Source organism: Pieris napi, chromosome 17 (assembly GCF_905475465.1).
Source record: "Pieris napi chromosome 17, ilPieNapi1.2, whole genome shotgun sequence".
Taxonomy (NCBI): Eukaryota; Metazoa; Arthropoda; class Insecta; order Lepidoptera; family Pieridae; genus Pieris; species Pieris napi.
The window spans coordinates 10377870-10401815 of record NC_062250.1 but is presented as its reverse complement, the minus strand read 5'-3'; the positions used below and the strand labels follow the sequence as shown (position 1 = coordinate 10401815).

At 32.0% G+C, this 23946-nt stretch overlaps 3 protein-coding genes across 4 annotated transcripts in view; 1 reads left to right on the top strand and 2 right to left on the bottom strand.

Annotated features, from left to right (window-relative positions):
- LOC125057852 (poly(A)-specific ribonuclease PARN-like) overlaps positions 1-12044 on the bottom strand; it is a 39122-nt gene extending 27078 nt beyond the window's left edge. Inside the window, exons 1-11 of the mRNA XM_047661770.1 lie at positions 11876-12044; positions 11454-11804; positions 11037-11169; positions 9953-10108; positions 9683-9815; positions 8446-8567; positions 7370-7488; positions 6089-6328; positions 5292-5378; positions 4563-4711; positions 3499-3557 (exon numbers count right to left, since the gene is read on the bottom strand). Of these exons, the coding sequence (XP_047517726.1) occupies positions 3499-3557; positions 4563-4711; positions 5292-5378; positions 6089-6328; positions 7370-7488; positions 8446-8567; positions 9683-9815; positions 9953-10108; positions 11037-11169; positions 11454-11804; positions 11876-11948 (1622 nt within the window). The 5' untranslated portion in view covers positions 11949-12044. The remainder of the gene's footprint in view (positions 1-3498; positions 3558-4562; positions 4712-5291; positions 5379-6088; positions 6329-7369; positions 7489-8445; positions 8568-9682; positions 9816-9952; positions 10109-11036; positions 11170-11453; positions 11805-11875) is intronic.
- A 440-nt stretch (positions 12045-12484) lies between these two features.
- On the bottom strand, positions 12485-21761 carry LOC125057999 (dynein axonemal assembly factor 5). Its single transcript, XM_047661991.1, has 12 exons — positions 20991-21761; positions 20679-20862; positions 20058-20275; positions 19320-19477; positions 18808-19011; positions 17627-17777; positions 16819-16980; positions 15037-15228; positions 14405-14526; positions 13906-14098; positions 13299-13490; positions 12485-12981 (listed from the first exon to the last, which is right to left on the bottom strand). Exons 1-12 carry the CDS (start codon positions 21625-21627, stop codon positions 12848-12850), a joined length of 2547 nt encoding a protein of 848 aa, XP_047517947.1. The 5' UTR covers positions 21628-21761; the 3' UTR covers positions 12485-12847.
- A 1036-nt stretch (positions 21762-22797) lies between these two features.
- Positions 22798-23839, top strand: LOC125057699 (mesencephalic astrocyte-derived neurotrophic factor homolog). Of its 2 annotated transcripts, none has more exons than XM_047661526.1 (2): positions 22798-23460; positions 23705-23839. In XM_047661526.1, exon 1 carries the CDS (start codon positions 22926-22928, stop codon positions 23445-23447), a length of 522 nt encoding a protein of 173 aa, XP_047517482.1. In that variant the 5' UTR covers positions 22798-22925; the 3' UTR covers positions 23448-23460; positions 23705-23839. The 2 variants fall into 2 exon arrangements, with proteins under 2 accessions (XP_047517482.1, XP_047517481.1); XM_047661525.1 differs by having other exon boundaries at positions 22799-23464.
- Positions 23840-23946: the final 107 nt, after the last annotated feature.

Sequence of the window (23946 nt, the reverse complement as noted above, 5' to 3'; positions counted from 1 at the left end):
GAACTGGGCACGGTTTAATTAGAATAAATAAATGTATATACATCTTCCATTCAACGCAAAGGAAGATTACAATTTTGAATACACAATAGCATAAGGCATTAATACACAAGTCGAAATAAATGAGAGCAGAATATCATCGCACGTGTCGGCTGTATGCAAATGCGCATTAAAATGCAAAATGGCGGAAGCGCGCACGCGAGGTCCCGGGGTCGCACCACCACGCGCCATTGTCCGCGCTGCATCGCGTTCGGTAGCAACGAGATAGGGCTGCCATAAAAGCCGATGCGAACTTATCTACTGTTTGAAATACGTAAGAATTTTAAATTTTGTAAGTTACTTGCGCCCTCTGATAAAGGGCAAAAGAATTACTAACCGGAGCCAAATCGCACACGCCCGTGACGAATGAGCATCTTTAAAATCTACCCAATATGACCGAAGGGGAACTTAGATTAGAAATGAGAAATATAAAGCAATATTAATTATTACGGAATTATTAAAATTTGATAAGTTTATTATTATTTATAGAACAGGGGCATATGGGCGGGAGGCGTACCTGATGTTAAGTGATGGACACCCATGGACACTCTCAATACCAGAGGACTCGCAAGTGCGTAGCCGGCCTTTTAAGAATGGATACCGAAGGACTAATTACAGTAATAATATACGAGTATATATAGACTTAATAACAAATATGTGAAAAGCAAGGCTTTTTATACATATTTTTTTTACTTTTTATATCCGCTAAAGATGTGTAGTTTTCGCATAAAGTAAAGACTAAAGTTGTTACCATCAACCCTACTAGCTGCGTCTGATTTGAAACAATTTAACTTGTAATGAAGTTCAGTCTGCTCTAGCAATAGATATAGGCTTTAATGTCCGAAGGGCAGAGGCCAAGACTTCTAATGAAGTACAGATACACTATGGTGAGACTTTCTACGTAATTTGAAACTAAAAAATTACTTCAATTCATTTCAAACTTAGAACAAAAATAATTACTTCCGGTGTTTTAACAGATTTAAATATATATTTAATCTATTGATGTAGACGTGTGTCTATGGGTCACAAATACGGTAAAACGTGATCTAAAGATTTTATTTTTAAAGGATCTATTCAAATGTAGGTTTATATAATTTTTTTTTGGATTTCGCTAATATATATCTTTTTTATAAATTAAACATTTATCGCAAAATTAATCACTTCCGGTTTTATTAACAGACTTAAATATATTTAATCTATTGATGTAGACGTGTGTCTATGGGTCGCAAATACGGTAAAACGTGATCTAAAGATTTTATTTTTAAAGGATCTATTCAAATGTAGGTTTATATAATTTTTTTTTGGATTTCGCTAATATATATCTTTTTTATAAATTAAACATTTATCGCAAAATTAATCACTTCCGGTTTTATTAACAGACTTAAATATATTTAATCTATTGATGTAGACGTGTGTCCATGGGTCACAAATACGGTACAGATCAAATGTAGGTTTATATTTAAAAAAATGGTTTTCGCTAATATATATATATTTTTTTTATTAATTAACCATTTATCGTGACCGTAAGAAGCTGTTGAAAGTCCATGACCATGTTAAGAATATATAAGTTTACATACACCCTCTGCGATAAATTTGACAGTGTCAACGATGGCATCATGTATTTATCTAAAAATATATTCAGCGCTCCTGCCGGCTCTCAATTTTTAACACATTTATATAATTATATTAATATAAATGTGTTAAAAAATTTATAATATGAATTATAAAAAAATTTAAGTTTTGCATGGACAGAGCTTAAATTAATATTCTCTTATTTGTTGCAGAAAGCAAGTAGTAGTTTTAGCTTTGGAGAAGCCTCGTAGATGCACAACCAAGTAATGATTAATTTAAAATTACAAACCGAAATTCTGATGAAGACAGTCACTTAAAAATAAATAGTATAATGAAATAAAAATGTTTTAAAGATAAATAGTGTTTTATTTGTTTAATGTAAGAGAATAATAATAAATATTTATTTAATTAATTTTTCAAATGTAAACTGAACTTTATTGACTTTAATGACTCCTTTTCCAGTCTTTAATTATTTAATTGTAATTAATTATTTGCATGCAATCAAAAACTATTTTTAATAATGCCAAAGAAGTATAACTTCTTACGCGCGTACATAAGTACACGCACCCTTTTTTTTTTTTTCTTATTTTCATACAAATTACAGTTGACAGATCGCGAAAGTTTGTCAAACTCATGGCGACGATATGGTAGTAATTAATTAATCTTGTAAAGTGATACACACATTGCCAGAGGGTTCACGTGCGTTGCCGGCCTTTTAAGAATTGGTACGCTCTTTGAAAAACCCTGTTTAAACATAACAGGCCAATGACCAGAAGGCACACAGCGCGTTGCCGACAGCGATCTTACTATTCAAGTATCGCTTAACCGATTTTAATGTATTTACATAATGGTAATATAGGGCATCAAGTTATTTACGGTAAAAATGTTAGTAGTCTGCAAAACGGGTCATTTTATTCATATAATTTTTTTTTTTAATTTAAGTATCAAAACGAGACAGTCCAACTATAATGAAGTAACATCTTGTCAACATATCAAATAGGTTCTCAAATCCCACGATTTTTATATTAAGTATTTTCATAATCTGATTACGGCACTTATAATTAACTTAAAAATGTTCTTACGACTCGTTCAACAATAAATAAAACAATTGATAAAAAATACAAAATTTATTTTAAAACTTAAACTAAACTTAAACTTAGAAATAGTAAAAACATTTTAAAAGTCAAAAGAGAACATACACATTCACATAACACAGTTAAAATGTTTCAAAACAAAATGCTAAACAAAAATTACAGAAAATTATAAAAAAATATTCATGCATTGAAAAACAGAAAGAATACTTTTATAAAAAAAAAACGAGATCACTTCTACGGTAATTATATTTGATTAAAAGTTGTGTCTGTTAATAATGAAAGATATAAAAGCCGTAAGCAGAATATAAAAATACATATAAATTATAAAAATCAGTCATTTAAAAAAAGCCCTAAAGGTATGAAACTTCGCTTCCAAAACCATATTTTTTAATCTAGTCAAAGTCGATTCCCCTCTATAAATAAACATATTTTATGTTTCAAAGATACACCACTAATGGTCCAATATTCGTTTATCACTTATTTTCTATAGAAAATGTTCTCCTTAATATTTCTAAATATAAAGCGATTAAATACTGTGCGTTCTTCATTCAACTGTCAAATCTTCGTTTTCTATTATCTGTGGTCTCAATAGCATCTTACAGATAGTGCTTTAAAACGCCTCGTAGAAATAACTGACAGTTAAAATATAAACCCAGGTTCATAAGTTACCGTGGCTTCATAATATCTAGTTTGATAATATCAAAACTTAAATTATCTCTCTCTGTCTTACAACTCTATGCCGTCATTCACACTCACACACATCCACACAGCAAATATAATGAAGAAAGTTACGCACACTTTCACATACAGCGGCGTAGACTCCTCTCGCCCCTCTGATGCTTGTAACTGCAACGCCTGTGGACAATATCCCATCTTTTATCCATAGATTATAACCAATAGAATACAACATAGATTATAAATAATATTAGTATTTATAATCTATGTTGATCAGATTTTTGTTAAATATCAGTTTTTGGGCGAGTATAAATTACTTTTATATAGGACTATGTCAGAAAAAAAACTCAAAACTTAATTGTTCTTTTATTTTTTAAACTAATGTTCCGGCCTGATACTGAGATGGTAAATTAACTTTTTTGTAATAAATCCTAATTTCGTCATTTAAAATCTATGTACCTCTGTGTAAAATAATTTTAGCATAGTTTTTATGTATAACAAGAAACTAAGATTTTGCATAAACATCGGTTTTAGCTGGAAATGTTATCAAAAGCTCGAGCTGGCTTATTTTCCACCCCCAGATAAGAGGTTAAAAGGAAGGCTAGAGAAAATCAACTGGAAGCCAGGCGGTTTGCTGAATTACAGAAGTGAGTACAGCTGGAATATTAGTGCCTATGAGGTCAATTATTATTTATCAATTATACAAATCATATACAGAAATTCCTAAATATCTCAAACATGACTGAAAAGAATTCTGAATAAAATTCCCTCTTTCCCTAATTCCTGATTTAAATCAACCAATCAAAATCATCTTAATATGACTTAAATATTTGTGGACAAACATACAATAATTAATTAAAATAATCTGTTAATAGAATTAGATTTATATTCAAATTGCTAATAAAATAAAATATTTTAAAAGGAAAACTGCACAGAAATTACAATATAGGATACGTAATATAGTTCGTACACTAAAATTAATTAAATGTAATTAAAAAATTCTCCACGATATTTATGCTGTTTTCACCAATAGCCATTATTAAGATGTTGTGAAGGTTTTGTGGAAATTAGTAGGAATATAAATTAATACAAAATTAAACCCCTCATTGTGTTTTACGGCCTGAATCTTTAAATTTCTCTATTTAATTAAATGCTAATTTTGCTAGAATACTACAAAAAACGTACCTTGGAATGAAGTCCTTTATATTTAATAAACGGTTCAAGAACTACTTTCTTATTATTGGCGAACGCACGAACAACTGTTTTGGCAAGATCCCGACGGGTTAAAGCCACCAACGCGGATGTTTCGTCCAAAAACTGTACCAATATTTGACCTGAAACAATATTTTGTCATTTATATGACTTATAAGATAATATACTGATTCACTAAAATTACACAGTTCAATTCTTTCAGGCAAAGATTCAATAGATTATTTCCACAAATAATAGAATATTGTACTTTCGTTTCGAAATTATTATAAATGCCAGTATTGGGGGCCTCATAGCCTAGCGGTCTTATTAAGTGGCAGCTAGGTGAGGGGTACCGGGTTCGATTCCCGGTTCGAGGGCAAGTTTTAATTTAATTTAAATTTGTTCTCAGCCTTTGGGAGGGTTGTGCGGTACCGGGCGAGTGCCTAAACCGTACATGGAGGACACGGTCCAATTTCTAAAGACAAGCACGAATTATAAAAAATCCTATACTTGACGCTGGCTAATGCACAAATCGTGCCAGAGCCATAAAAAAAAGTAAAGTAATAATTTTAGCTGTAGAAAAAAATTCAATCGATTTTTTTTATTATGAGTATTTTAAATGTCGCTCAAACTTATTGAATGAAAGCACTTTAAATATATTAATATTCGCAGATTACTGGAAATACATATGTATTACGAATTTATATACAATAAAATAATTACCATAAGCGCTAAACAATTGGTTAATGTCATTCCTCTGCCAATCCTTTGGAAACGTCAAATGGAAGACATGCTCCCTTGAAGGTGATGCTGAAACGAGAAATATTGTTTGTTTTTGAAGTTTAAATTCTTTAGGCGCACGGATGAAACGCAATAATAATAATATTAGCGTTACGAAGATGTGCAGCGTTTTTGTCGAAGAAAAGAGAGAGAACGCTTACGAGTGAGAAAGGGCGAACGTGGCATGAAGCAAACAGGCATGGAGCGAGAGTGCAAGCAAGTGAGAAAGATCGATAGAGAGAGTGAGATAGAGCGAACGTGGAATCACGCACAGTGCCATGTAGCGAGAGGTGGGAGAGAGCTATAGTGAGAACGATTGAGAGAGAGTAAGGGATATCGAGAAAAAATACATGTTCTGTATTTTTTCATTTAAAAAAGATCAGTTTTTCCAGACTTCGATCCCTGAGGTCATAGGTTCGATCCCTGACTGTGCACCAATGGACTTTCTTTCTATATGCGCATTTAACATTCGCTCGAATGGTAAACGATTGACATCTTGTCTTGCACCCAAAAACTCGAAGGTTTGTGCCAGGCACAGGAGGCTGATCAAATAAAATGATCATGAAACAGATACAGAAATCTGAGGCTCAGACTTAAAAAGGTTGTAGCGACACTGTTTTTTTTTAAATTAGACTTAAACTACTTATTAGTTCTTAAGTTAGGCTAGATCTTAATTTTAAATTAAATTAAAGAAATACATTTATTACTTAGTAATAATAATAGTGTCGAAATACACTTACGATCAACACCAGCGAGGTTTATATACGGCGAGTCCTGATACGCAGTTTTTGCCAAAAACACTTTGTTTATGAAGGGCCGTAATAGCGCGCTGTCAGCTGTCACCCGTCGTGACTCTTCGCCGCGCATGCGTGCTAAATGAGCGTGCATAGATAAGAAACAAAGACCGGTGACGTATGCGTCATAGCCCGCCTCGTGTTGCTTGTCATCTGTTTGACAGTAACCCCGTCCATCGACTGAACCTAAAAACAGTCAATAGAGTCTCATATTTGTCTAACATTAGCTAGTATTATAGTCTGGCTAATGAAAGAAGATAATTGAATTATTTGAAGACTTACATATGGCAACACAGAATGTCATTGAATTTTTTAGGTTACTATTATTTATTGTCTTGATACTTCAAGCAATTTCTCATTTTTATTTCTATTATATATTTTTTCCGAATAGTTAACAGGTATAATAGCCTAAACTTTGTTTTATTGATTTTTTGGATTCTGATTGTATTATTCCGAATAAAGTTGTGTTTTCCATGCAATGCTAGTCATTTTAAGTATCAATAGTAAAAAACTAAATACGTATAGTATTTAATTTCATAGAAATACAGCTATTATCAATGTAAAAAATAATAAATTTAGTCAAAACGCAATTTCAACTAAATACTCTACCCCCTCTCCTAACTACAGAGTTTGAATGAGTGCAGACAAGACAATCTATCTAATATTATATATAATGAGGAAAATTTGTATGTTTGTAACATATATACTCGAAAACTGCAGGACCGATTCGAAAAATTCCTGTATAAAAACACGTCTGTATTTATTTCCAAAATATTAAAAAAAAATAAGTGTCTAGCAAAGTGCATGATTTAACCCATAATAATTGTATACCATTAGACCCATTTGTAGTCATTGGATGCTTTTAATTATATAATATGTGTAAAGAAATATCAAATAATTATATTTCATACTAATGTTCTTTAGATAAATAATTATCTATTATGTGTTAACTTGATGTTTCATTTAAATTGTTTCTTAGTCTGTGGAAAACACGCTAGTTTTGTCCTGTCATTTAAATTTTAATACGATTAATACATATAAATATGACAAAATATTCGTTCAAATAAAATCTATAGTTAAATTCGCAATTCGCGACAAATATATTAAAAAGCAACCAACAAATTGTAAGTGCGTTACTCGTCAAATCATCAATCATTTCACCAAGAAAAAGTAAAGTAAACCAATATTAAGATACTATTAAATTGTAGTATATTTTTAAATGTTCACCTATATCTGGCAGTGAGAATGGTGGCTCGGATAACGTGGCTAGAAGATGCTGAAGAATACTTGAGTTTACCTTATCTTTAAATGGCGGTAAACTTGACATATATTTCGTATCCAATATCCTGAAATTAGAAAAAAATATTTACACTAATATTATAATAATGTTGCTACTAAAAAGTTCTCCACCGAAAAAGGGACAAATTTGACTTATTTGAGGGCAATAAAAAAATGCAACGTATTTTTTATGTTTTACCTACAAAAAGGTAAATCTTAATATTTACTTACTCAAGTGACCTAATACAAAAATAACAAATATTTCAATATCACGAACAATATATCGCAATAACTTTATTTTATTCTTTATCTGGATCGCTGCTTACTAATTCCAAGTTTACTGAACCTTTTTATGTGATCTTTACTTGTGTGTTTTACTGTTTGTGATGAAAAGGAACGTAATTACCACTCGCCGTTAAACTACTTTTAATGTGGAGCACCGCACTTAATAAAATGGATACATTAACTAAGAATAAAATGTATGTTAAGACTCTGATGTTCAGACTCGTATTGAAATTGAAAAATGTGCCCGGCTAAAAAGGTTTGCCATCACTGACATGTCAAAAAATGATAGCTGTCAGAATTCTATGGAATTAAAAATCAGAGTATAGGTTTGATTTCGGTTCAAAGATACTTTTTTTTTCAAAGACTTGACTTCCATAATTAGTTGTGTCATTCATGCTAAATATTGACTCAGGCACAAAAGAACTATCTACTTGCTTAAAACTCAACAATGAAACAAAATGTAAAAAGTGAAAAATATCAAAGAGGATATCATTTATTTATTTAATTACAGAACAATCACATAAAAACACAAACACACAAAAGTAAGAAGAAAGTCATGGGGCATTGCCCCTTCACTTCACTAATACATAAGAAACAGCGCGTGCGTGATATCCCACATGCATAAATATTATCTTTGACTGAGTCCACATGTAACGGACCGCCTTACTCGCCATAGGGAAATCACATTTTCCATAGATAAAAATCCCATACAACAGTACAAGATAAAAACTATAATTTACCTCGGGAACATGCAGTGTGCAAATTCTTTGAAGGATGGATAATCAACTGGCAATGGTTGGAAGAAGTGGTTCAATGTGTGAAGGAGATCGAGTAACATATTGTGGCCTATAACTAGTTTTTCCTGAAATAAAAATATATTTAGGTAAACAAACGCAAACCACAGAATACAAGCCCTTAACAGTCAGGACTCTAAATGGTGCACAGAATGAAATAAAAGAAGTTTTTTTTCTCTCTTCATCTGTTTTGTATATATTATGTATTAAAAAACTGATTGGTTAAAATGATGCATATGAAAAATAATAAGTTACGTCTTCAAATCATAATATTTAATTGAAGTCGTAAAATTTCATTTTTAAACAATTCTATTAAGTTTTTTGTCACCTATATTATATTCAACAATTCAAAAATTCGTTCATAGTTTCTTTATCTAGATAAAAAATTTAAAATACACCGAAGATAATAAACAAAATCATTACCCAAGAATAAACAACCATATTTTATTCCTCACATTATTCGATAATAAAACGTCTACAAAGTCTATAGAGAAAGGCTTTTTCATTAAATTTCGCAAACATTAAGGTTTCTGCCAAATAAAAGACTCAGGACAATACGTGTCGTTAATTTATATTTATCGTTAACGCCGTAATCGCTACCTTTTTCTACACAATTTCAAAACGGAAAACGAAAGAACCGGAAGCAAATGCTAATTTAAAATTTAAATTTTTAAAATTTAATACGTATTGTGCTGTAGCTTTGCAGGTGCCAATGTATATGCAAGAAAAAACTCTGACATACACAATTTCATTCAATCAGAATAGTTATTTGACCGACCAGTCGCATTTAACAGACAAATCTATGTTTATTGTTTATCTATGTAATCTGTTTTGGCTTTTTGTACTGTATAAGTTTGTTTTGTAATATTATGTAAGATGTAAGATTACTTATAATTAAATAAATAAATAAATAAATAATAAAAACAATCTCAAGACAAATGGAGCATAATATCCACGGTAAGGGCAAAGGCAGAAAAGGGCAGCTATTTATTAGATAGTACAATTTCAACCACAGATCTAAGCTAAAGACAGTAAACCCTGAAAGAACCTGGAGCAGACTTTCCCAGTCCTGAGGTTCAGCCTCAGTTAAGGGTTATTAAATATATGAAACAGTAAGAGTTATAGACAAGTTTTTATTCTGATGACTATAATGACATTTTCTGATATATCAAAGTACCCTTACCGATTGACTAATTAACCTAGCAATTTTCGAGAATCCAACGGCTTCTTCTAAATCTTCCCATTCTTTCTCTTTCTTCTCGTCATCCTTATTCTTCCTTTCGTCTGATGATGACATTCGAGTTACTTTTAAAATCCTAAAATTTTTATGTAATGTATTTCGCATTGCATTAAAAAAAAAATGAGTTTTGTCAGGATCATTTCTTTAAATATTTTTTTTTTAATTTGAAAATAAAACAAAATAAGAGAGGAAATAATTAAAGAAATATTGTACCTGTCTTTATTCTCCAAAACTTTAGTTTCCAAGAACACATCATTTTTAAATCGTGAGCCTAGCTCTTGGAAGAGCAGCCGTCGCACAAATGCATTACATCTATCAACTTCCATCTCATTTGTCTTATTCTCTTTGACAAATACACCAACTTTCTTACTGTAATAAATTTATTTACAAATAAAAATAAATCAGTTAGTGATTATAAATTTTAAAGCTAAGACACCTCTTAATATTGTATTTAATTATGTGAAATACATGAGTATTGTACAAATACAGGGCAGATCAATTTGGCAATTTTAGTACATATAGGCAAGTTAACATATCTTCCAGTTGTAAAGCTATTGCTGTTTCATGGTATATTATATATACCAGAAAAAGAAAGCCTTTGCAATTATTATTTTACAAGTCACATTACTCAAAAATATCATTGTTTATAAGTCAAGAATATCTTAACGGTAAAGCTATAAACATGTCATTAAATTTAAAAAAAAACTGGATTTATTACTGAATTTATCTTATAGAGTACTTAGCTGACATGTTATTTATAATAATAATTATTTATTTTCTCTCATATAACATTTGAAACAAACAATAAGATGACAGTTTGAAAGTATTGGGAGACTGGTTTCCAAAATAGGTAAGAACCAGTGATATGGATAACTATTCCTTCCATTCCACAGCAGTCATATTGAGTGGTAATAAAAGTACATACATATATGGGTAGGCAAACTAATTTAACGTTTTAAATAAGGAAAGAAAAACATGTTAGGAGGGTGTGTGTGGGAATTTGTCAGGCACACGCCTGAAAACATATGTGAAATTTATTTTAATACATCTACCAGATATTCCATTTGGTCACAGTTCAAAGTAAAAATTTCTGAACTATCTGCTACTACACATTTTTTAGTTTTTGGATATATATTCAGAGTTTTGTAAAGTTTGTTATACAAGTTACAGCCCAGAAAAGAGAATGATCGTTGAGAAAAATTAGAAAAAGATGGGTTTGTACAAATGGTATATTTGCAATGTTTGTCCAATATCCGTTATATTCTATATACACAATTTTCCAAAATTTTTTACTTACCAGATATCTTCAATCTGAGCTTTACACTCATCAGGAATAGTTATTGTTCCCTTGTCATTAGAGTATGATTTTTGCCTTTCAGTCAGGTTATCTCTAAGCTTAGTCTCTGTTGGTTCTGTCATATATGATATACCTAAAATAATTTGTGATGATTTTAAAATACAACTAAAATAATTTATAACTAAAAGTTGTATTCTGGTTGGTATTAAGAATTGGAAATTGTCATCAAGATTTTCATTAAATCAATATTATAAATTAGTTTCTTATTTGAAGGCTTTTGTCAAAATATTTATCATTGCAAACTAGTTTATAATAATTAAAGAACAGATTAAATTAATCATAAAACACACAATATAGTTTTTTCCATTTTATTTGTAAACTTAACTGTCATATATATTTTTTTAAATAAATGCTTACCTTCTCTAATCAATTTATTAAAGTCAAAACCTTGTGAAGCAAGAAAATCCAAACTAGAACTTTGGCACAGAAACATTTTGTCAGGTCCTGGGCGCCCCCTGGGATATAAGTAGAAGTTATACGCATCATTCTGGTATTTTTTTGTCTTCTCATCCCAAATAAATGCACATAACCCGAACTGTATTAAAAGAAACTCTGTAGAACCGTTTAACAGTGTCAGATAGTACTCTTCAGGAGAATCAAACATAGACACGTCTTTGCCATTTATTAAACCCGTGAACTCCGCGTCAATTACGAGAAAGTCTGCTTCTTCAATAGATTCAGATACTAGAGGCAGCACCTCTTTAAAATCTGAAATAAAACAAAGTAGTATAGTCCACGGAATTGATTGAAACGTGGTTTGTATACAAAAAATTACATACTATTGCGAGTCACTTCCATTTTTAATATAGCAGCATATGTCTTGTAAAGGCAGAATAAAATCAATATTCTCATTAAATACTAATTGGGACTATTTATTCGAATACAAAATGCATGACTTCACCGCGGAGGCGAGCTATTTAGCTTGAAACTCATGAAAGTTGGGATTTGTATATGTTTGACATTTCAAAATTAAAATTATTGGGATGTTGACTAGTGTCATTGTTGATTTAGTGTGTAGTCTGTGAATTATAAATATGTTGTTCCTTGACAAAATCTCACATTTAACAAGCTTCCTTGGGCTTTTATATACGTAAATAGCTTATGTAATTAACCGTTTAACGTGTGTTAATTAAACCGTTAGCGGTTAGGATGCTCAGCTCGGATGTTTCATAAGGCATTGAACCTCAGGTCTTAGACAAAAACACCCGCTATCGCTAGTCGGACCAAGTGTGCTTGCTCATTGCAGTCATTTCCATAAACCCAGCCCTATTTTCTATTTTGACTCTTGTTAGGTTAGGCCTATACTTTTTTGGTCTAGCGCCCTAGTTGCGGTTCTACTTTAATTCAAAGTAACTACTTACGATTTGTGATGAAATAAAAAGAACAACAATTTTAACAAATCTTTATTTAGGTACTCCATTAGTAAGTAAGTAGTAACACAATAAAACATAATGAGTTCATTCTTTTAAATGAATACTTAAAAATCAACAGAACATAATATTTCTCCTTTATGAGGGGAGCGTTCAAGTATTACATAACGAATTTTGGGGAGGGGGTTTGGGGATTAAATTACGCGTTATTGTTAATATTATTTAGACTTTCCAGTACATTACACTAGGTGGTCACAAAACGTTTTACTATACTTGGGTACAGAAAAACGTTACGGCGCGTTACATGGGGGGGGGGGGGTCAGTAATCTCCAAAAATTGCGTGTGATAATACTTGAACACTCCCGTCAGTGTTAAATAATTCTATTTTTGAATAATCTTTTCTAAATGCGAAGACAGTTTCTCATACGCCGCTTTATTTCTATAGAGGTGTATATTTGTTTTAACTTTCTTCATGAGCAAACAGGGGTCTAAATCACTGAGGGTCAATAAGGCATCTGAAAAAAAATGAGATTGGTCAAACGGAAAGTTGTGTCCTATTGCGGGTCTGTGGATTGGAATGAAATGCCAAATCACAACCATACGAGCCATTTTATTATTTATATTTTATGTTCTAATGTTGTAGATTTTTTTTTTAAACGGACCAGTAACTTTTTAGTTTATTCGTTACAAACATACAAAACTTTTTAATATTATTATAGTTACGACCCATAGTTCTAACTCCCGGGAAATATAGAGAAGATAAAGGTAGAAGATCTTTATGATTATCCATGGGTATCAGAGTTTTTTTTTTATAATAATAATAAAACCATACCAAGCATCTCCTTTCTGAACGCTTCGTCAGTATCATCTAAATGTATAAGCATGGCACTGAACAGTGCATCAATATGTGCGCTAAAGACTTCGCTGTTGTACAATTGCGGGCGACATTTAAATAGAGTACAGAGCGTCTGAACGGCGAACGAACGAACTTTGTCATTGCTGTCATCTAAGCGTTTTAGCGCTACTGTAAAATAAATGGCAAAAATAGTTTTACCTACTGGGAAAGGTTTTAAATATGTCAACACTACATCCTAGTGATTCAGTGCAGTGATGCCAACATTGGGTTTTCCCCCCAAGTATAGGGGGAATTGAGTTGTCCTGGGCTTTTTAGAGGGTACATTTATTTGGGGAGTACTTAATACAATATTTTTTTTTTTAAAACTGCACGGTTCTATACAATTTATATTAATCTTATAACCCAACCAACAAACTAATCCAAATTCTAGTGGGAACATTATGTAACGAGGGAAATACACCAAATTTTATTTACTATGTTCATAATAATTACATTCGCGAAACTGTTTTTTTTTTTGTTTTTTGTTAATATTATAATATAATATAATTATTGTCCAAAAAGTGCAAATAAATATGAAACTAACCAAAATACAGTTTATGCAACATTTCCACGGTGAAGCAATCCTTCTGTTTTGCTCTAGAAGCAAGAGAGCATACTGCTCTTAACGAGTGTTGCCTTGTCAATGCGGAGTTGTCATCCACTAAACCAGCTAGCAAAGGAACTAATTCCTCATGAAAAGGTTCCAAGGACTCTTTTGTTGGAAAGAGATTCACTTCCTGTGGAAAACCAATATACACAGATAATAAACGGCCGTGCATTTCAACTCTGCGTTCACCAAATAAAAACGTCGATATAAGCAAAGAGATTTTATTAGCCTTTGGCTTATATAACTTGTCTAAAGAAAAGTGTTTGCTAAACGAAGAAATGAAAATATATACATATTGTTTTACTCTTTATCAGATCATTTTTACTGTAGAGCTTTTAAACACGAAATATTAATTCACACATAAAACCTCCTTCGATTCTCCGAAAAATATAAATCATCAAATTCACTATTGAATTGCCATTATCTTCTAACCTACCTTTTTATCCCCATCTCCCTTATCATTGTCTTGTAAGGCAGCGCAAAGACATGCAACAGCTGCCGTACGAACCGCCTCAGCAGTGCGGCCCGGAGACCAAACTAGGTTCGGCAAAAGTATCTCTAATAGAGAACATAAAGAATTAAGTGGAGAATTATTAACAATCACACAAACGCCGATGTTTAACCAACTTACAAAAAAGCATGAGTCTTCTAAGTATGTATATTAAATTCCATAAGTGTTTAATAATATTTTCGTCCACAAATTTATTAGAATCGAAAATTTATATCAGCTTTCGATTTAGATATATCTAATATACCTAATATTCAGATTTAGAAAACATTTTCAAGTTTCATTAAAATCGATTTAATAGTTTCTGAGGTTTCATGCATTTCTAACATGTATTTCATTTTCCAATTCTTAGAAGGCCAGCAACGTACTTGCGAGCCTTCTAGCAATGTGAGTGTCTATGGGCGATGGTATCACTTAACATCAGATGAGCCACTTGCCCGTTTACCTCCAATTACTACTTAACCTTCAATTATATCTAACATAAAAATGATTTTTTAAACCAGTAGGTCATTCCGACAAAAATACAAACTCTTCAGTTCTTATATGTAAAACAATATTACCTTGAATAACAATCCTCAAGAAAGCCTCTAACTTATCAGGCTCACATTTACTAAAGTTTGTCTCTCGTTGCAGCAATACATTAGACAATGCGGTGAATATTTTCAGTTTCACTTCGGGGTCCACTTTTGGTACAGCGAGACATTCGCGTAGAAGTGGCGCTATTAGATGCAACTGAGTTCCCATTGCAGAACCTAAATGAGACAGATATGGCAACAAATGTACCCTCTAGGACCAAATTAAAACCCCTTAATTTTTGAAGTTATACATCTTTAGGCGCGTTTCAAATTTATGAGAGTGAAATTTTACGATGCGCGCGCACCGTGACACAAAATTATCAGTATGAAGTTGCCCACGGAAGATGCTACGGCATTGGACATAATTTAAAAACAACATTCGAATAATAATAGAATTTATGTAACACTTAATGTAATAAATATTTATTTAGTTAATTTTTCAAATGTAAACTGAAGTTTATTGAAATTAATTATTTGCATGCAATCAAAAACTATTTTTAATAATGCCAAAGAAGTATAACTTCTTACGCGCGTACATAAGTACATGCACCCTTTTTTGGTTGTAAACTCGGTTTGGGAGGTAATTTCAAATATGCATTAAAAATACATTCAAGTAGAATAAAATAGCTGTTATTCCGATCTTGGAGTATTATGGCTTTTTGATATTTCTCTTATAGCTACGCTTGGTATTTATATGTGGTTTAGTTTGTTGGTTGGGTTCGAAATCTCAATAGACATTTGATATATATTTGTAGAATCATGCGATTTAAGGAAAAATGAAAAAAAAATTGGTCTGTAAAGTCGGTTAACGGACGATAACATCGTAAGAAAACATTTTTGAAATAATGCAGACTTTTATGAATTGAATTGAATTATTATCACAAAATTATCATTATTTTGTGTAATAAGGAAGGAGTTAGTTGAAAATTACATATATTTCGATAAATTAACATATATTAGCACTCGTTAATTCAAACACATTTTTTTTTACTTAAACTATACAGATTAATTACGGAACATGACTGCGAGTCATATTTTTTCGTGCTATCAACCGGCGTTAATCGATTTAAGACGTTATCACGTCAAAAAAAATCTTGAATAAAGTACCCTCTAAATCATTGATGTACATTTAACTACTAAAAAACCCTGGACATTTTGATTCCCTTTTTATTTGGGGGAAAACCCCCCAAGTTGACTTCACTACCTTGCACTTTGTACCATATAAATAGTTTAAGAGTGTAAGCCCTACCAATTACTGTTATTTTTAATAGTTAATTTTATTTCTAAGGGTCTATTTCACAATGTATGGATAAAGTACCAAATAGCTATGCAACACATAAATTATTTGGAAGATAAATTGTGCTATTTGACACTTCATCGGACTCATAGCTTATGATGGACTTTATGTGACGAATAGCGCTATCTGACAGTCGTGAAACGCAACAATAGTGTTTATCCTACCAATAAGTAATAAATAGCTAATTTGGAACTTATGTAGAACTTATCTGTACATTGTGAAACTATAATATTATTTTTGTAATCTAAGTGGGCGCTACTACGGTACATAGAAAAAAACAATCACCGCCATATTACACCGTCACATTTCTGTTGTATTTTTATAATATGTTATATTACAATGATATATAGTGTATATGAAACATGTTTTATTGACGAATTATAAAAATTTGTTTGTGTGGTTTTTGATATTATCATCCTCCAAATTTCTTTTCATATTCCTATACAAAATAGAAATAGCTTTGAAATTACCTGATTGTAAAAGTATACATTCCAACAAACACCTATCCGGTGTAAGCAATGTCCAAGTCAGGGCGTCACTAGTGATATCTGACAGGACACGACGGATGTGACATTCATACAATGACGTTAGACTATTACACTTCTCTATTTTTCGCAACTTGTCTAGGTTCGCTAAAAATATGAAATATACCAATATTTATTGACACTTTATCGAATATATCACAAAAAACATACAATAAAAACAATTACGTGCAACCTCAAAAAAAACAACGATTTAAGTATCGCTTAAAATATATAGAAACTAGGAATTAAAAAAATGTGTGCGTGTGCTAGGTGTACACACGTAAAAAGTGAAACTTCTTTATGACCTTATTTTTCGAAAAATGATCTACTATATGCAACTTTACAGAAATTGATTAAATAAAGTTAAATTAGATAAAGTTTAACAAAAGGCTTTTATTATCATAGACATGAATACAAATACAATTATTTCATTTTAACTTATTACTTTACTACTATGTAGTACTAAGATTATTACAGAATTTCATTAATTGTAATAGAATTATTAGTATTACTATCATTGTTATCGTTATTATATATTTTTGTTACTAAAGGCTTCGAATCTCTTCGGATCAACCGTGGTATGGACAAGAAAAAGATGGCGCGTAACCGAAAAATGTGACAAATGTGTGTAAATTTTTTTCCAACGCCGATAAAGAAGTTTGACTTCAAAAAGCAACATAGCGCGTAACCTGCTACAAAATTTCTCCCATACGTCGATAAAGAAGTTTCACTTCAAAAACGAAAAAGTACTTACACAAAGCCATGAATTGCATGTTGTCATCTACAGGCATAGCGTATACTGTAAAGTTGATGGTGAAAAGATCTTCTGCGATTACACAACAATCGTCCTTACAGAGATCCATCAATGCATCACAGACTTGTAAGAGATTCTTTTGGTACTTAGGCTGCGAAGTGTTTATTTATTTCAGATCTTATTCTATGTTCAACCTATTGACTATTAAATTAACAGTCACTTTTCGAACTCACACAACGGTTAGAGAAATGACTGCTTTACGACTGATTTGAGCGCGACCGCCGCTTTGAAAACCGCTGTGTGAGTTCTAAAAGTGAGTTACAGAATCGCAAGGCTGTTCAAACTGTCAATATGGCATCGGCAAACCACAACGTTGATGGTGTTTTCCAATGTTTAATGAAAAACAACAAGTACAACGGAAGAGTGACAATAATAAATGTGAATTAAGCTGTGACTGACTCAAGCAATTTAATTTTAATGAGGTATTTTTTATGACAGATGTTTCATCTTTGGGGCCGTTCTTAAAATAAGTTCGCATACAAGGGGAGGGGACTTGGGAGGGGTCTGGCTGCGTGTGATAAGATGTAACAAGAGGGGACGGTGGGTATACGGCAACGTGACGTTATCATTAAGAAAATCCTTTGACTTCTGAGTAATAGAAATATTATTTATATTTTCGTAAATATTTATTAATTTATTTAAATCTAAATAAATATTTTTAATTTTAAGAATTTGTGTTCTATCATTTAGAATTTATCATGCTCAGCAGGGGGGGTCCTTAGTTTTTGTGACGAAATATTTCTAGGGGGGGGTCACAGAAAGTGTGACACAGCGTGAAAAAGCTGATTTTAGTGTGACGTATTTTATGAACGGCCCCATTTTTATTTCTGCCACATGGTAACTCTATCGTACGAATGGCCTAAGGCTAAGCATAAGCCGGCCAGTTTATTAAATGTTGTTACATAAAACTATTGCCATAATATAAAAATAAAAAAAACGGCTGAATATCTTACATAGCTCTAGTTAAACGGCACTGTTTAGTTAAAAGGCTAGGCTGTTAATTGAACAGCTTATTAAGTTGCGACACTTACATTAATATTGGGTTATAAAGCTATGAATTTAACAATCTAAGACCATACGTGGTATTAATCGTCTGGACAATCGCTTTACGAAGAACTCACTTTACGAACTCGACATCTATCTGGGTCTGCCATTTCCTTGCACAATTCCTTCATCACTTTGCCCTTGACAAAATCTCTTTGGGATCCTCTGAGGATGTTAGCAATCACGAAGAGTGCACTCCAAGAATCTACCTCTGCTTCAAGCAATGGCCACCAGGTATCTGGGGTTATGAAGTATCCAAAAAGTTCAGAAGCGCGCTTTATCTGGAATTATAATTTGTTTGTAAGAAATCTTTACAGTGAAGTGAATCTCTTTATACGTTATATGATAAAATAGTAAAAGATAAAGATATTTACATTAAAAATTCTGTATCAAAAAGCAAAACAAAAGACAATTAACTCAAGAGTCTTTGCAAAGTAACGAAACATTTTATCTTCTTAAGCTTAAAAAAATGTCAACCCTTTATTAGAGTAATTATGAAAGAAAGAAATAAAATATACAAAAAGTAGAAACAGCTACGTCACCCATTTTAGAATATACTAAAACCTTGTTATCAGTTATAAAAACCAACCTCTTGGATAACTCTCTGGTCGTCATCTGAGGCGCCTCTATGCAATGTCCTTACAACTGTATTAGCATGCTGAGTGGAACCCTCTTCAGCACAAAGCAATAACCAGCAAAGCAACTGAGAGGAACGGAGACGAGCATCTGGCTGCCACCCTTCCATCTCTATAATCGTTATATTCAGTGTGTAACTTGATAATAAGAAGGAAATATAGTTTTAACGGATTCCCTCGCTAATTAATAAAGCTAATATATATTTAAAATAAATATACTATATTATATAGTAGTTATCACAATTTTTCTACTCGTGAAACAGAACGAACAACTTTCGGCAATGGATAGTCGTTTCAGTTTTATCGTAATGCAAAGTAATATTAAAATAATCTTGTTTAAACGTCGTCATGGTGCAGACCGTACAATTGCTATATATTACCATAGATATCAACTGTGGAGTTAAAAAGAGTTAAGAGAGATTAAAATATTTTTTACCTTTCTTAATAATAATAACATAATATTGGTCTCAGGAGCCTGAGACAAAAACACTCTGTGACATGCGTGAGCCTTAACACTAAACGAGCTTGTATGGTCACGTGACGAAGCGTGAGCTAATGTCATTATTTCTATGCCTCTTGCTCTTTCTCTATGAACGAATTCATTTCACGTTTGGTGTTAGTAAGTACGCCTGTCGTAAAGCATTTTAGGCTATGTTCTTGCAATTACTATAGTCATTACTTATTGAGATTACCTCGTCCAATTGCTGGTACAATTTTGCCAATATTGCTCTGCACAAGCACCCTACATCCCAAATTGGGTCTTTTGACATCGGGATAATGACTAGGAACATCTTTGAGAAAGTCAGCCTTTTTTTTTAGGTCTTCTTCATTCTCTTCCATGTACTGCAATCCTATATCTGTCCAAAGTTTTGTGGCTGTTTCCCTTACATCTGCCATCAGATCACTTAAGCTGAAAATTAATTTATAGTAAAAAAATTGAATTAAATATAATTGAAGGCACAATTCTGCAATGGTTTCGCGATCAGTATCGTTATCGCTTTTGAACATCACAAATAACCGGCGCAGTTGATCTGTCTTCCGTTACTTGGTCTGAAATGTTTTTCACTTCACCACTTTTAGCCATGTCTATATATCATCATATTATAGCTAGGCATTTAACTGATCATTTATTAAAATTTTTAGATTAACAATAATCAAGTTTAAAGATTTTATTTCTGGATATTACCCATTTATGCAAGAAATTTATATTTGAATTGAGACTGAACCAACAAACAGAGATGTGAGATAGCTGAAGCCACTAGTTAAACAATTAAACTTAATTTAAAAGAATGTTACATTGTTTTATGATTTACCTTGTTAAAAGTAGTGGTATCATGCGATGCCAAAAAGAGTACCGATCTCTATAAACTAGCATCCAATTGCCAACCTCTAACGTGACTTGCAAACGAACTTGAGTGTTCTCATCAAACAGCTTTTCTGCCATTGGTGTGATTGACAATTCAAAACACTTAGCATTGCCTGACAAGACAATTGCACCTGAAATTATAATTATAAAGAATACTTTTAAATTATAAGAATGACATTATATAAGTTAAATAACAATATAGAATCAAAAGAAACAAAAACTATTAATTAATATATCGACACAAATTATGTAAATATACCTATAGCTCTTATAGATGCCACTCGCACTCTAAAATGTTGGTGGGCAAAATTTGATAAAACTGGTTTAACATAACTTTCAGACTGAAAATGGAAGTCCCTTTGCAAGATTTTAGTTATCAGTATGATACATTCACAAGCCTCCAACTTTACTTTAGGGAAGGGATCAGTGCTTGTCTTTGTTAAAATACTTGTAAAATCATTAATAAATGAACTTAATAGATGAGTCCCCTTATATTTATCAATAATTACGTGGACAAGTTCAATGAGAACCAAGCGAATTTCTTCAGATTCTTCAACGATCTCCGGACAACCTATGCGTCGAACAATTACAGGCAATATATACGTAAGGTAGTAATCATTAAGAGGTAAATGTTGAATAAAGTTAGACATGATAGCAATTGCCTTCTCTCTACAAGCTTCTGACTCATCTAAGAAACTCTTGAGCACATAAGCGTATATATCAGGAAAGACTACAGTTAAATCACAATCAGAATTTTGTGGGTTTTCAAAAATTTCTTCATAAATCTTCTGTAAAGCATGTTTCCTTTCCAGTTTTGATTCACTTTGCAGTGTGGTTATATGCTGCTCTAATGCAGCCCTTGGATTATCCTGAAGCCTTTTCGTAAGACCAGTCATTTTAAAAGTCTCAATATTAAAAAATTCTATTTAATCGATACACCTTCAACAAAATATTAATTAATCGATCATAGTAATTTGGTATTGATAAACAAAAGTTGTTACCATGACAACATTTCATCACAGATTATATAATATTATTTAACTCTCCTCTTTTTTTAAACAATTTTTTTTTTGTGGGGAAATGCGATACTCTCCCGCGGCATGGTAGCCATCTTCTTCAGCTCTTCACCATCAGATGAAGAGTTATGTGGGACTCGCTGCTGTTCAAACCCAGTAGAACCTCACGGTCTGGGCAGCGGAATCCCATGGCCCTCTCCGCCTCCTCTTTATGGCGCATGGTGGCTTCGCAGAATCTCTGGAGGAAATCCTACATGCCGTCACTGTCCGAGCTGCAACTCTCACAATGTTATCGAGAGTAGCGTCCTCGCCCTGTAGAACGGCCAGTAGAGGCCTCACTTCTACCTGCCATGCTCGGCAATCCTTTAAAGTGTGGAGCGCGTCATCAACAACGCCGGCGTCACAATGGTGGCAGGTTGGTGCCTCCTCATGCCCAACTACCTTGTGTAAATAGCTACCGAAACATCTTCTCAGCATTTTGGCTATGATCAAATTCAAAGGAACTTAACCAATGCTTCCAATAGTAATGTAAATGTAACAGGTTCGAAGTTTATAATAATCTAAATTTTTAATATCTAATCATTGTAAATTAATTAATTATTTTTAATTATTTCTATTATTACTTTGTAGTTTAAGAAAATTGTAAATACTGTATACTTGACTTACTGATTGTAAATAAACAATTATATTTAAAAATCATTGTAAATATGTATAAATAATCAGGTTCAACTTGATTTAAAAATTGTACGTTAGAATCTTGATACTTAACATAAAGAAGTAGGTAACTTAATAAAAATAAAGTATTCTATATTATTTGTATGAAAACAAATGAAAATATTGATTTTATTTTTATTTTTTGGGTAATACCTACCTACCATTCTTCAAAATGGTAAAAAGTTCGTTACGAAACAAATTTTATGAAATCATTATGAAAACCACGAGAATGTTATACTACAGACAATTTATCTAGACCGAACTAAACGCGTTTTGCGTACATTGAAACGAACTTTAAAAAGTTACGTGCACCAATCACAGCCCGCCAAGTAAAATTGTCAACGTCTTCGTTTTGATGAAACGCCGAGATTCTTCTTCAACCTCAATCACATTTACGATTTTCTAAAATTCAGGTGTTTTGTTGTGTGAAAGTTACTTCATATTTACAATCAATAAGCATAAATATGTATAAATACAGTGTGTTTTATTTTATATTTCTCGCAACTGTCGTTCAGAAATGTTACGCGTTGAAAGAAGGCGAATGTGAGGTTTGTATAAAAACTGTGGATAAATTTGCAGCGACGTTATCAGATAATATTAAAAAGGACCCAAAATTAATAGAGGCCGAATTCAAAAAATTCTGTAAAGGGTCAAAGAATAAAGAGAACAGATTTTGCTACTATTTAGGTGGACTAGAAGAGTCTGCCACCGGCATCCTTGGTGAGCTATCAAAACCCCTTAGCTGGTCAATGCCCAGTGATAAAATTTGTGAAAAATTGAGGAAAAAGGACGCGCAAATTTGCGACCTTCGTTTTGAAAAGCAAATTGACTTAAATAATGTTGATTTGAAGAAATTGAAGGTTAGAGATTTAAAGAAAATTCTGAATGATTGGGATGAAAACTGTGATGGTTGTTTAGAAAAAACAGACTTCATCAAGAGGATAGAAGAACTAAAGCCCAAATATATGGGCAGATCTGATCTGTAATAGCTAAAATACAGTAGGTATGTAATTTTTAATAGTTGTCATAATACTTTAATTTTGTCCTCTAATTTAATAGTATTTATAAACTGTTATAAATCCTGTGTTGACTTTGTTTAAAAATTGTTATCTAATATTGAAATGTACAATTTAAATTTTATATTAAGAATTATGTAATCTTAATCTATTCTTTTACTTTGATAGTTGAACTGACTTGACTTCTAAATCTAAGTTTTAAATAAAGCACTATTGTATTGTTTCAGGTAAATTAACTCAAGACTTTGTGATACATCATCATAGACGTGGGAGTGTATTTGGAGTATTTAACTTTACTATTTGAATGAATGTTGCGTGCATACACAGTAAATTATTGTAATCTAAGTAAATATTTTTCATAATCAAGATTTTTATTTCCTTTATTTCTTTAAACAAATTTATTTAGTAACTGCCAGCACTGGCATTTTTTAGGATTGAGAATTGGCAAATACTAAGAATAGTATGTTTG

What these genes read in the sequence shown, in the direction of transcription:
- LOC125057699 (XM_047661526.1), top strand. Translation starts at nt 22,926, where the DNA reads ATGTATAAATACAGTGTGTTTTATTTTATATTTCTCGCAACTGTCGTT.
- LOC125057999 (XM_047661991.1), bottom strand. Translation starts at nt 21,627, where the DNA reads ATGACTGGTCTTACGAAAAGGCTTCAGGATAATCCAAGGGCTGCATTA. An exon ending in GGCATCTATAAGAGCTATAG is followed by an intron (nt 20,863 to 20,990) that starts GTATATTTACAT and finishes TTATAATTTCAG; the next exon opens with GTGCAATTGTCTTGTCAGGC. An exon ending in ATACCACTACTTTTAACAAG is followed by an intron (nt 20,276 to 20,678) that starts GTAAATCATAAA and finishes ATTAATTTTCAG; the next exon opens with CTTAAGTGATCTGATGGCAG.